Source organism: Leptosomus discolor, chromosome 9 (genome assembly GCF_034619465.1).
Source record: "Leptosomus discolor isolate bLepDis1 chromosome 9, bLepDis1.hap2, whole genome shotgun sequence".
NCBI lineage: Eukaryota > Metazoa > Chordata > Aves > Leptosomiformes > Leptosomidae > Leptosomus > Leptosomus discolor.
Genome location: NC_141399.1, coordinates 14202790 through 14215921, shown reverse-complemented (window position 1 = coordinate 14215921; position 13132 = coordinate 14202790). Strand labels below are relative to the sequence as shown.

Sequence of the window (13132 nt, the reverse complement as noted above, 5' to 3'; positions counted from 1 at the left end):
TATCTTCAAATCCTGGGTAAAGGATTATATTCAATGTCACAAATAAGGACAAAGATATTCAGTAAAACTTAGTCGTAATTACATATTTTTTGTGATTGAATGTATCCATTATTGCTTTCCTGGAGTGTGATTTATTCCTTTGTGCACTGCTGCTTTCTGAAACCCAAGACAGAATAGGGGCTTATGTAGGACTAAGACGTGAGGCCAGAGACTGAGACTGATTTCAGCCTTCACATGAATGATCGCTGCTGTCAGCCAGACCATGGTATTTCTATAAAAATCCCAGTGTCAATATTTGTTCTAAATCAGGCTCTTTCCTTTTGCCTTGACTGGAGTATAACCAAGGGAGCTTATGAAATGCTGTATCGTTTCAAGATTAATTGCTACTGAAAGTTGGAGGATTTGTCTTCCCTGCACAGCCCCCCCCCTCCCCGGGATAATCTCCTCTTGATTTAGTTTTTTTCCTCAAATTCTTTCCCCACAGACAGTGAGTTTCACAAAGGCCAAACTGTCTTCCTCCCCTAAAAACCTGTCTTGTGTGCTACCCCGCCCTGCCTCGTCAGCAGACAAACTGAGGGGGGGGGCATTGATGAAGAGAGATGAATATTTGCCTCTACCGACAAAGTTGGATTATTCCCGCTTTTCAGATGCCATCTGTGTCACGGGGTTTGGTTTGCATTAAATACAGCCTGTGGGCTGCGCTCAGAAAACAGATCGCTGCACTACTATGTTAAATAACCATCCTTAAAGTCTGGTTCATTGGAGAACTTTTTGGTGCACGACAGGGTGCGGTGGGAGGCAGCTCGCTTCCACGTCAGGATGCTGAAATCGGGTTTTAATTTAAGTTTTGCTCACTCTCTCTGTTGGCAGCACTGTCACCTGGGATCCACAGGACTTCTCACCTGCTATTTGCAGGCAGGGTGATGGCAGCTGGCAGGCAGGCAGGGGTGAGAACCACTCTTCCTGCTGCTGCTGGCTGGGTTAGTGCAGAAAAGGGGCTCTCACTGCCTGTCCCTCTGTCTTTTCTTTCTGTCTCTCCCCAAGCCCTCGATGCTGTGAGCAGTTTCAAACCCACACTGAGCAAATACTCCAAGTTCAGCAACATTTTACATATTGCAAATCACCAGGCACAGACCTGTGTCCTACTGGTTGCAGCTCTGAAGCATCCACACATGCATGCACAATGCAGAAAGGTCCTTTTAATCCTTCTGCCCTGCAGAGGAACGCAGAGATCCAGAGTCATTCATGAACACATGGAGATCCCTGCCCTTCAGTTGTTACAGATAAAGTACACAAAAGTATTTTACCCTTGCAGTACCTCCTCACATTTGTGATCAGTACACGAAGTACAGAGTGCTGCTTCTAGTTGATTTATTTTTGCATACAATGAGGAAAATAACCTGAAGGTTTAATTTGCCTTCTTACCCAAAATATTTGAACTTTAACAACATATTTGTTTTTTTTCCACTAAATATTGCGCTTGCTGTGAGTATATCTACACTAGTCTTCTGCAAGGTCCGTTGGCACCCATGTATTTCCACACCATGTGAGAGGACTCAGCACTCATGAGCTTGAACGGTGCCTCTTTCTTGGTCTCCTCTTCTTTGAAAACTGCGATTTCAGCCAGTTGAAGAAGCCACCTTTTGGTTTCAACTCAAACTCTACTGGGAAGTGGTCACTCACCCCCAGTGCCTGCAAACCAAAGACACAGAGGGGTTGGGAGCCGGCCACCCATGCTCTTTCCAAACCCTGCCCCAGGGGGCTTCACCATGGCAGTGGGGAGGTGGATGTGCAGTGGTGGATGTGGGGAGGTGTAATACAAGCGTTCCTACTTTGTGAGGATGCAATGGTTTTACAGCCAAGACCATGCTCAAAACTGTCTGGGTACCACTGACTTTGCACTCCTGTGTTAGCCTTTGCCCTGCTGCTGCAGAGGCTGTGCTGGGCCTACCTGCTCCTCAGTCATCTGAAAGACATTCTGGAAATCAAAGATGTTGACAGACTGTGGCATAACGGCGTGGACAAGCTTCTGCCCGCTGACCACGATCCTGCAAGAAGCAAGGGAATGGGTGCTATTATGGGGTTCCTGACCAGCATCAGCCATGCTGCACTGAGCTGGTGGCCAGCGAGGTGGCATTGATGGAGTCACACCTATGTATAGTTTGTCCTTACCCATGAGCTGCCTACTGAGAGATGCCAGCTGACTGCTTTCCTTGGCAGTGAGGCACCTAAATATCTTAGTGTGCATTGGCCTTGGAAGCCAACGTAAAATGACTTCTGTCTAAACCCATCACAACAGTGCTGCAAAGTTCAAAGCCATACTTTGGATACAAAAATCATAGGACATCAATGACTGGAGTCTCAGTGAAGCCCTACTTTGATCCAGAAGATTGTTCTGCAAGAGGTTGAAGTCTTGATTTACTCTGGGCTCTAATAAGCAGATGTATTTGTTGTCCCTGCTGAGGGAGCTGCAGGTAGCAGCAGGACTTGACACATGCCTGGGGAAGGCCAGGTGACCCAGCTCCTGAGCAGAACCAGATTTTGCATTTGTCAATCCAAATTATGAATGCAAGTGCAAAAATGATGGTGCAAAGCCAGCACGGAGGAGGCAGCAGCGCCTTCTGCCTGGGTGTCTGCAGGGATACCAGCAGATGAGAAGTGCTGTGTAATTGCCTGTCATTTATCTCTGCCTAAGCCACAACAACAGCTGGTTCTTGCATGAAATCTTGCCTTTTCTGCAAAACTGCTTGCCTACAAGCCTGCAAAGTGCTTTGTGCCCCTGGCTAGAATTATTCAGCCTGGACACTGTTTGATCTTTGAAGGTCTCATGCACAGTCACTTTATTTGACAGTCACTGACACCTTTCCATATATATTTTTTTCTCAGAAAGTCATAAACAGGGAATGGTTTGGCAGTGAACCCATTACCTGTCATATGGGCAGCTTGTGCTTCTTTTCACTGTTGTGTCATTCTTGTCACCAATTAGCCAGACGAATTCAGAGTAAGTCCTCAGCCGGATGTTCTTCCACTGCTTTTGGGGAACGTAGCTACAACCAGCATTAAAGTCTCCCATTAAGATGAAGTTCTGGAAGGTAGGAGGGTTTCCAAAAGTAATCACTAGGACAGCTCTTCAAGAGAAGACTGGCAAGGACTTTCAGGGCCAATGGATGCTCCTAATAGCCATTGCAGCTCAAATAGCAAGTGCTCATTGAGTGCAGTGGGACTTCTTCTTTCTGCTGGGCACACCACCAAAGCATGCTGATAAAACAGCAGTTTTATTGGGAAATCAAGTTTACTGATTAAAATGTGGAGAACCTGATGAAAATATGTCAAAGAGATACTCAAAACCTGGGGCTTGTTATCAATGGTTTTAAAGTTATCAGGCTGTGAATAGCAAATAGTGTGTCAGGTGACACAGTACCAAAGCCGCTGTTAGTAATGTAGATATGCCAACTAACCTCAGTTTTCCAGCGCTGTTTTACATCTAAATACACATCATAGAGCTCATCAATCTCCCTTACTGCTGTCTCTGGTGTGGTGTGCAGAGGGATTATAGCAAACTCTCTGACAGCTTAAAAACAAGGCAAAAGAATAGGAGAAAATGCAATGGTTAAGCACACACTGAATCACAAAGAAACAGAGATTGACTTGGAAGCAAGAAGGTTTTTCTGAAGAAAATACATCTTCTGTTCTGGTTGTGGATCAGAGGCTATTGCTGTGTAATTGCACAGTGCTCCCCACCAGCTGCCCAGCCAAGGCTGAGCTGCAACGTGGCGAGGTGCTGTGTCAGGGCAAGGCAAACCCAGCTCCAACACCTGCAGCAATAGCTGCTCCCATGGCCATGCCAGTGGCATGGAGCACATCTGCCAAACCACCCCCCATTGCAGCAGCAGAGGCTTTCCTGGGGCGTGCTGAGCTGAGCTGAGCTGAGCTGCTGCGTGAGCTGAGCTGCAGGCGGTGCTGGAGGCAGCAGCCCCAAAGGCAAACATAGCTCTTGTAAGGAAATGCAGCGTGGGGCAGGGTGCACCCCCTTTCGCCCAACTCCGCCACACGCTGGGTCCAGCTGGCACCATCTCACTCCATGAGACTTGCCAGTGGGAGAACAATTTGTTTCTGGAATGTCTCACCAGTTTTTGGAGACTGGAACCAGATAGTGAAGGGCTCTCTGGAGAAGGCATCCTCATCCCCAGGCTGGGTGTCAGGGTACTGGTAGGTTTCTTTCACCGATACCAGATGCTTCCTGCAGCAGAATAAACAGGATAGGGGATGTCACGCTCGTGGATCATTGGGACATGTCTAATACTGACTCTGTGCTCTGACCCAGACCCTGAGCCATGGTCTGGGACAGATGCAGCCACAGTGGCGGCTGCTCCTAGGACAATCCCCACACCCAGGCACAGCCCGTCCCACCCACGCAACCTGCACCTCTCCGGCTCCCTCGGAGCGAAGCCATCACCACCATGTCCAGCCCATCTCTACAGGGCTGCAGCCCAGGAGGGCAGGGTAAGGGGATGGCTCGTTGGCAAGGGGAGCTCACTCACCTGTAGATAAAGGCGTACTGCTCCTTGTAGCTTTTCCTTCCCAGCCTCTCGCTGACCACACAGCTGTGTTCCTCCTTTGGCCCCTTCAGATGACTGGAAGGAAAGTGGTGTTCCTGAGTTTGTTTCTGCATTCACAAGGGGCTGAGGAGGAGATAATTTTGCCTGTGCCCAAGGGTAAGGGACGTTGCCTGCCTAACCTCAAAGGCGGGAGGTAAAGACAAAAAAAACCCTTCTCTGGACCTGTGCTCTATTGTTGGCTCTTTCACTCTACCCTCTCCCTGCTTATTGCAGTCTGTCTCTATTTCAGCTGGGTCTCATGTCCAGCCAGGCATAGGCTGCTCTTTCCACTGGACTGTCAGTCCAGGCAGGCAATCCTCAATCTAAAGCAATTCCTAACCCTGCAGAAAGAAGCTGCCCTGCTGCAGCCTGCTGGTAGCCAGGAGAGGGCCTTTCCCTCCCTTCTGTTTTGAGAATTAATCTTTAACAAATTGAATCTAACTTAGTTATTTTGATTTAAAAATATGTGTCCTACAGTGGTCTGGAGCTGGCTTTGCTCCCGGCCTTCAGTGAGGCTGCCAGAGCCTGGTCCTTCCTCAATGGCTGGTACAGAGCCCAGACCCTGAGCTTTCACCCCAGCAAGGCGGTGCTGAGCAGAGCACGGGCTCTTGCCAAGCATCTTTCCCAATACTTGCCTACTTGCCCATGGCCACCCTACCTGGTGAGCTTCTCCACCAGAAGAGGGCAAACCTGGTTCTTGTTCTCCTTTATTTCCATGAGCAACGTGATGTCGCAGCGGGAAATGATCTGCAAGAGGAAAATGCAGAAGCAAATTTGCACGCAGTGTGTTTTGGAGGATTAGAAACAGGTTAGAAAGAAGCGGTTACTGGTGCAGAAGAAGTCCTTTGTGGAAGACATGGCACCCAACCTGGGGTCGTGGGAGGAGGGCAGTGGCCAAAGCAAAGACTTTCTGCTTTCAGCACTGCCTCACACCCTCGTGGGAGCTGGGAGAGGGAACTCAAGAGCAGAGAAGTTTCGAGTTTATTGAAAAACTCCTGCGCCTGCCCCTGAGGAGGGTGTCGGGGCGGGAAGGGGCAGTGAGAGCTGGTGCTGCGAGCCTGCTCTCCCCCTGCCACTGCTGCGGTGCTGTCCCTGGCTCCCCACTCCATGGTTGGTCACGTTTTTCTCTCCTCCCTGTCCCTTGGCAAGAAGGTTTTCTTCTCTGCTTCAGACCGGTGCTGCACACAAGCATCCCAACTCACTCAGTGCCTAGATGGATGTAGCAGGAGGGTTTGGGGGGCATTGAGGAGAACCTATTCACATCTATCACCAATCCACTGCAACAATTTCCATCCTTTTTCTGGTGCATACACCCCTAAGTTCCTATCGCTATGCCAAGCCTTCCGAAAGCTGCGTGTGCTGTCAGCATTCACCTGTCCCACTCATCTGTTTCAGACCCCTCTGAAATAGCCCACAGAGCTCAAAATGACCCCTGGTCTGAAAACAGGATCCCAGCATCCATGGGCTGCAGCACCACAGAGGAGCTGCAGGGTGCTGGGGAGAGCGGGGGAGGCTGCCCCAGCCCGGCTCAGCTCCCACGGCCGGCGCTGGGATTCCCCATGGAAAAGCCTGGCTCAGTCTGCAGCCCGGCATGCTCCGGGTCTTCCTTCTGCCCCCCGTTTTGTTGTTCTTCAAACTTTGTAGGTGATGTTTGGGGGAAAAAAAGCCCCTTTTACTGTCTGAAATTTGCAGAAATTAATATGTTGCCTATAATTTAGCATATATCACCCATAGTGCTGACAGTATAGGAAGAACGGTCCAGAAATGCAAACCCCAGAAAACCCCTCTTCTCCAGCTGTTTGTAATGAAAGAATTAAAGCCCAGCTAAGCAGTAGCATTCCTCGTTGCTGCCATTTGGTGCACACAGCCATCCCACTAACAGCGAGCACCGTGTCCTCCAGTACCATGACACCTTTGAGGGCACTTGCAACAGCTACAAGTCCAAAACATGGTTCTTTTAAAAAGCTGGTTTATCTTCAGCTGCTGCAGAGGAAGCCGGATGGTGAGGGTTTGTTTACCTAAATTAGCAATCAGGCTTTTCAATTTTGTATCACACTCTAATATGATACTCTCTGCTGTCCTGAGAATATGTTTCATCAAACAAGAATATTTCAGAGTAATTAGCCATAAGCAAGGTAAATAATGTATCACAAAACAAATCTCTGTGGATTCAAAGTGAAAATTATTTTCACTGTGCACAGAGATTTTCCTCCTTTCCTAACTCCATTTCCAAAGGAAACAGCAAATGTTGTTTCTGTTATATTCCCATGCAAGCTACAACAACAGCAAACATCCTACTGAACCACAGGCTGATTTTTACTTTAAGAATATAAAATTATTTAAATTATTCACTCCTTTTGTTTTTTTTTTACTTGAAATTTAACTGTGAAAATATAAATAAAGTGCAAGAATATGGAGCTATGAAATCCTCAGAAAGCTCAATGTCTGTCTCATCCAGGCAAATGAACGTACCTTTACCACAGCATCGACAACTTCAGGTCTGGCAATTTTAGTTTCTCCAAAAGACCTTACGTTGAAGGAGCAGATTTTTAGGCTCAGAGATGGGTTGAAATTGAGGAGTGAAAGCAAGATGAAAAGCAACATCTTCAGGGACTTGGACAAAATGAGTTGCTGTGAGTGTGCCTATAAATATATATGTGTGCGTGTGTGTGTTTGTGCATCCGTCCGTCTGTGGCCAGCTGGGAGGTGAAACTGAGCAGTCAGCTGTGTTGATCACGAACATCAACAGGAATCACTGTTTCCTCCTTTCCCTCCCTTCCAGCTCAAAGCAGCATGGAGACTTTGAACTTCTGCCTTGGGGGAAAACCAGCTCTTCTGAGCCAACCTCCCCATCCTGGGGGAGCAACTGCTCTGCCAGACCCCAGCATCCCTCCCCACAGGAGGCACCCTGGGCAGTGCTGGGCCAGGACCAGGCTCCCTGGGCCACCCCAGGTGAGAGATCAAGGCCAGGAGGCGGATGGGGCAGATAGTGAAAGGGTCTGGGAAGCAACAGTGGGTAGAGGGGGGTTTCTGGAGGGCACTGGTGATGGCCACTGGAAGCCATGGTGAGCACCAGAAGCCCCAGTGAAAGGCAATGGTGGTGGGACCTCCTGGACATGGAGGTTTTGCCCATGTCCATATTTTGCCCTGCTTTCACCGTGGTCAGAAAGCCACACTGTGAGAAAGCAATGAGCTGTCCATTGCCCCAGGCCACGCTCTTTTACTTGCTTCTCCCTTCACCCAGAGCTGTGACATCCCCTGCTGTGGGAAAGCCACATTTGTCCGCCCGAAGCTAACGGGGCCCCCTGGCTCAGCCACTGCAGTGCAGCTGCAGGAAGGTACGTGATGACCCCAGCGCTGCCCTCCAAACACCAGCACAGCAGTCTTGGGCTGGTGACCCAAGGTGCGCGCACATGGGTCTGGCAGAAGGGGACGCACAAGTTTGGCCAAGGTGACGCTCAAGTGAGGATGCTGCAGCTAGGGTGTCTTTTGCAGCAAAACTGTCCCCCTTCCCTCCTCCATCGTGTTCCAGCCCTTGGCTGGAGATGCATTTGTCAGCCCCTGATCTGGTACAATGGTAGGAGGTATAACAAGAAGTTGAGCTAAATGGCATCTTCAAGTGTCTTGGATTTTTCTCCCTGTGCTTACAGGGTGCTTTCACATCCGCTCTCCTTTTCCTGAAAACAGTCACGAAGGCTGCATGCACCCTGCTGCCCTGCCTGCACAGCTGCCTGTGCAGATCCAGATCCAGAAGTACCAGTGCATGGCTCCTGACCCTGTCTAAATCAACTAAACAGGGTCAGATGGAGATGGCATGAAATGCAGCGCATGGGGGGGCTCCCAAAAATGCAGCACAGCTGACCGCAGTGAGATCCCAGTCTTGCTGGGGAGGCAGCTGCAGCTCTCTGGGGTGTGTGCTGCAAGCACGAAGGATGGGAATGGGCACCACAGATCCATTTTGGCTAGGCAGGGATTTGGAGCAATTGCTGCTAGCGAGGAGCGTGCTGCCGTGCTGCCTTGGTGCTTTCTGACAAACACAGCTACTTGTAGATCCGGTGTGTGACCCTCCAAAGTAACAGGGGTTGTACAGTTCTTCCTTTCCGCTGGGTCTCTAATGAGCCAGCCTTGGGCAGGACAGGCTCTGAAGGAAACTGATAAAGAGGGAGGGAAAGCAACAGCTTTAGGGGTTGTAAATCTCCTCCCCGACCTTGCTAAAAGCACAACGTGAGCCAAGGGCTTGCGACGGCAGCTGCAGCCTCGGGGTCTGAGTCATGAAAACCCAGTGCTCCCCCCAAAACCAGGCTCGCTTTGGCTACCCTGAGTCAAAAAGCAAATGTTTGTTTTGGTGCCTATGGGGCATTTAACCCTGAACCACAAGGACCTGCCTTCATCGATGCTGTGTTTGTCCCCAGGACTGCTCACTTATCAGCCTTCCCTTTCCCCTCCACCCCAGGCGCTATCAGCAGGACAGGCAGAGCCATGCTCTGTAGGGACAGGCAGCAGCGAGGTGACCTGTGGGAGAGAACACAGGGAGCTCACACTCATTTCTGCTTTATGTGTTTACTGCAGTCTGCGCATGTACTCTCTGCTCCTTATCAGGCCATAAAACCCACTCCATGTGGGCTCATGAACCCTGCCAGTTCAGGGCTGTCCTGGTCTTGCTCAAGAGGAGTGACGCTGCTGGTGAAACCAACCTGGGTTGGGTTCTTTGTCCCTGCCCTGAGAGATGCTGGGTGAGGCACACCACCTCCAGCTGAGCAGCACCTGTGGGACGTTCCCTAACAGAGCTCTTCCTCAGCCTCTCCCTGCTCCTAGGGGAGAAGAGACAGGTGATGAGGCAGCAGGCAGCTCTTGGGCAAGAGTGTAGAGTAGTGTGTAGGTGCTGCCAGGCCCTGCCTGCTCCTCCTCCTCCTCCTGATGGCCCTTCAGCCAGGCTTTGTTGACAGCCTGTGCTGGGCACACGGGGTGCGGCTGGTGCACTACTGTCTCTGGAGCAGCAATCCAGGCCTCCATGATCTTTCCACTCCCAGGAAGGTGCTGAGGGATGGATGGGGTGGGATGTGTCCCAATGTCTTATGCCTACTTAGGTTCCCCATGGGACAACGGGGGTGTGAGGGACTGGCAGCAATGTGGGGGTTCCTCCTCTTCCAATTCCTTCCAGCCACAGCCACAGTGGCCTTGCAGGGCATCCGCAGCTTTGTTTTTGCTGGCAGAGTTGGACTGAGAGGATCTCTGATGTTTCCTGTGCCTCCGTAGGAGAGCTGCAGTGAGAGACCGCAGGCGAGCCCACATCCCCTTCTGCTCTGGCAGAGGAAGCCTGCTCTGGGCTTGAAGGGCGGTGTGACTCATGGGGTGCCCCATGGCAGGGGGAGTACCTGTGGGGCATAAGACCGCCCATGGACTTTGTGTCATGCCTGAAAATAACAACGCTGAACCTTTATTTCTCCCCCTGTGGGCAAAACATGGTGGCTGTGTGCTGGCTGGGGGTTTAGCACTGCTGGGGACGCCAGCACCCCTGTGCACCTTCTGCAAAGGGTGCAGAGGCTGGTCCAGCCTGTCAGAGCCCCAGCCCGTCAGGGTGTCCCTGCTGCCCCATTCAGCACGCCCATAAGCCTATCCCTGCAAAGGGGACCGAGTGGCTCTGGGGAAGCACTGGTAGCATGGGCAGATGGTGGTGTTGGGGTGGGAGGGGGCAGTGTGAGGACTGGTACCTCCAGGCTGGTGCTACCCAGATGCCACCACCGCTCTGTTTTCAGGACAAGGGACCCGCACCCTCCCTTTCCCATGTGCCAGGCTTTAAGGTGTTGGGTGTTTCTTAATTTTTATAATTTTTACCCAAATTGCAGCTCTGTCAACATCCGCTGTGGTGAGGGGAGGTCTGTGGGAGAAGCGGGCAGGGCCAGCGCCGAAGTCACCAACATCACCATAAAAGTATGTTCCTTTGGGCAGATGAAATGGCCTTTGGGCTCTGGGTGACCTTATCACAACCATTGCACAGAGTATTTTGTCACAGTCTCCTGGAATTCCAAGTTAATAAGTAGCAAAGCACTCAGATAATTTTGTGATGCTAAAGTTCACAACTGGGCTGCAGACCAAATATGGTCATTTGGGAAGTGGCTTCAGTGAGAGTCTAATGGTAATAAGTATCCTGGCATGACCCTCTGGAAATCCAGTATAATTGAGGGTAAAAATATGTGGTGTGCAAGATACATAGTGTGTTTTGAATCAAGAGGTTCTTCTTTGATACTTAATCTTTATTTATAATTCTGGAAGGTACATGTTCTACTTAATAAATTACTGTCAGGGCATAATTCCTTTGCTGGTACAGGACTCTGATAGGGTTTTCTTTTTCAACTTAATACTTCAGTGTTGCTCAAGTAGTGGTTTAAAGTGTGAAAGCCTACCCACTAAAGCAGTTCAAGTAAAATTCCTCATCATGTTTTCAGTTTCTTGAACAAGGCCACTTAACTGAGACATAGGAGAGCACGCAGTAATCTGAAGTAAGGCCTTTGACGCAGGACGATTAGAAAAGGCTTGCTTTGAAGTTACCCCCTGTAAAGATATTGCAGCCACAAAATAAGGAGTTTTTTGTGACAATAAGTACACCCTTATTGTTAGCAGTTAAAGGTGTAATTAAAAAGGGTGTAATATCTGCATTAACTTTGAGTAGAGTTAAGAAAGTATTATTTAAAGCTGTTAACAGGCAAGTAGGTCTTGCTTTATAACACTTTAAAAGTCAGGAGCGGTTTTTCCTGTGTTTGTCCCAGGTTGTGCAATGAAGCCACTGAAGAGTGATGAGGTGGCTGCCCAGAGTGGTGCTCAGAGGCACAGTGCTCACTGAGAGCTGCTATTTGCAAACCTGGGTGAGCTGAGATCTTATCCCTGCCCTGGGGGGTGAGTTTTGGCCGCTGTATGTCATCAAAGGTGCCCTCTGCTCGGGAGCATGCAAGGCGTTCCTCAACAGCAGGTCCCATGGGCAGGCTTTGGGGCTGTGCCGGGTTTGTGGGGCACCCACCTGCACCGGTGCTCTTCCACGCCGACGGTCCGCTGAGGATTGATGTCAGCATTGTGCCACAGGGTCAACACTGCATGAGTGGAAATAGATGGGGACGAGTCACCCTGGGAAGATGATTCACTTCACCAAAGCGGCATGCCATCACTTGTTATGGCTGCAAACAATCCCGCCGTGATCACTGGGGATTCATCACTCAGCAGTGGAAAATAACACAGAAGCCTTTCATCTGGTGGAGCAACAGTGGTCCTCAGCTTGGTGAGGTAGAAGCTTCAGTTGTCCACGGCTACCCTGGCCTGAGTCCAACCAGAGTTTCCACCTTCCTATGGGAAACAAGACAGTTTATGTGAAAGTCTCATTGCCTTGTTTCTGGGGACATAGGACACCTAATTCTGATTATTTTTAATATATCTTTTTTCCTGTGGCTACTCTGATTTAGAAACACATTTTGTTTCTAAGTGGATCATAAGTCATCCTCTGCCCCGCTCACAGCATCGAAGCTCCTGTGTCAGTGGGAAGTCCCGCTCCTGACTTTCGCATTAGGAATGAGGAATTTTCAGCTGAGGGCCAGGATAGCTGGCCGAAACACCAGCAGCCTTGGGGGGTGATGCAGGGGTGACTTGGTCCTTGCAAGCTGCCACAGCTGTGTGATGAGTTGTGTCTGTGGGCTGAGGAGAAACAAAACACAGGGGGGCAGGTCAGTGCAGGTGCTGGCCTTTAATTAGAGCTTGCCATACTGCAGCCGCCCCAAAAATGGCTTTTCTGGGTCCTCAAGGATGTGCCCAAGGGAGCTACTGTGGCTTTCCCTCAAGCCCAGGGCTCATCTGCTCTCTGCAGGGACAGGAAGCCCAGCCGTGCCCTGCATTCCCCATGGTCCCCGTGCCAGCCGGAGAGCCCAAGGTCTCCTCTGCTGTGCTGGGATGGAGGAGAAGCCTTGGCCCCTGCCCATCAAAGTCATCATGGCACTGCCAACCACCTTGCTGGGGCCGTGACCTGCTGAAGCCGGGGCCTCGTCCCAGCAGTGGCTGGCTCAGGAGAGCCCTGAAGATCCCTCCTTTCCCCATTGCCACCGAAGGAGGCACTTGATGACTCCTCCCTGTGGCTGCATGCTGAGGTTGCGAGAGCAGGTTCCCCGCCTAGCTCATGCCATGTTTTGACATAAAACTACTGTGGGTCTCTGCTTCAGCTTCTCTATTTTAAGAGCCATCATTTGCTATGACTATTTCATGGGGTGTTCCCACCAGGAGGCCTGGAATAACCACCCGGTGGGTAATCCATCCCTGGTGTGAGTCAGCCCTGCCCCTGTCCCACGGGAGCCTGGGGCAGTGCGGGAGAAAGTTGAACAAACAAATACGACTGCAAACGATGTTTAAAGGGTTGCGCAATACCTCCTGTGTCTGCTTAGGTCACCTGAGTGGAAGCTCATCTTTGCTTAGCCTAGCTTGACTGGGAAGCTCTTCAAACAAAAGCTCAAAAAAGCTGCGTGAAGCCGTGACTTGCCTTCACCGGGCCACCTAAAAAC

General features: G+C 50.4%; 1 protein-coding gene across 1 annotated transcript; it reads right to left on the bottom strand.

Moving 5' to 3' along the window:
- Window positions 1-1500: 1500 nt before the first annotated feature.
- Window positions 1501-7202, bottom strand: DNASE1L3 (deoxyribonuclease 1L3). The gene is made up of 8 exons (XM_086470293.1): window positions 7071-7202; window positions 5257-5345; window positions 4542-4634; window positions 4128-4240; window positions 3459-3571; window positions 2928-3085; window positions 1952-2048; window positions 1501-1692 (listed from the first exon to the last, which is right to left on the bottom strand). Exons 1-8 carry the CDS (start codon window positions 7200-7202, stop codon window positions 1564-1566), a joined length of 924 nt encoding a protein of 307 aa, XP_086326419.1. The 3' UTR covers window positions 1501-1563.
- Between the last annotated feature and the right edge of the window lie 5930 nt (window positions 7203-13132).

What these genes read in the sequence shown, in the direction of transcription:
- DNASE1L3 (XM_086470293.1), bottom strand. Translation starts at nt 7,202, where the DNA reads ATGTTGCTTTTCATCTTGCTTTCACTCCTCAATTTCAACCCATCTCTG. An exon ending in TTGTCGATGCTGTGGTAAAG is followed by an intron (nt 5,346 to 7,070) that starts GTACGTTCATTT and finishes TTCCTCTTGCAG; the next exon opens with ATCATTTCCCGCTGCGACAT. An exon ending in GTTCCAGTCTCCAAAAACTG is followed by an intron (nt 3,572 to 4,127) that starts GTGAGACATTCC and finishes CTTGTTTTTAAG; the next exon opens with CTGTCAGAGAGTTTGCTATA.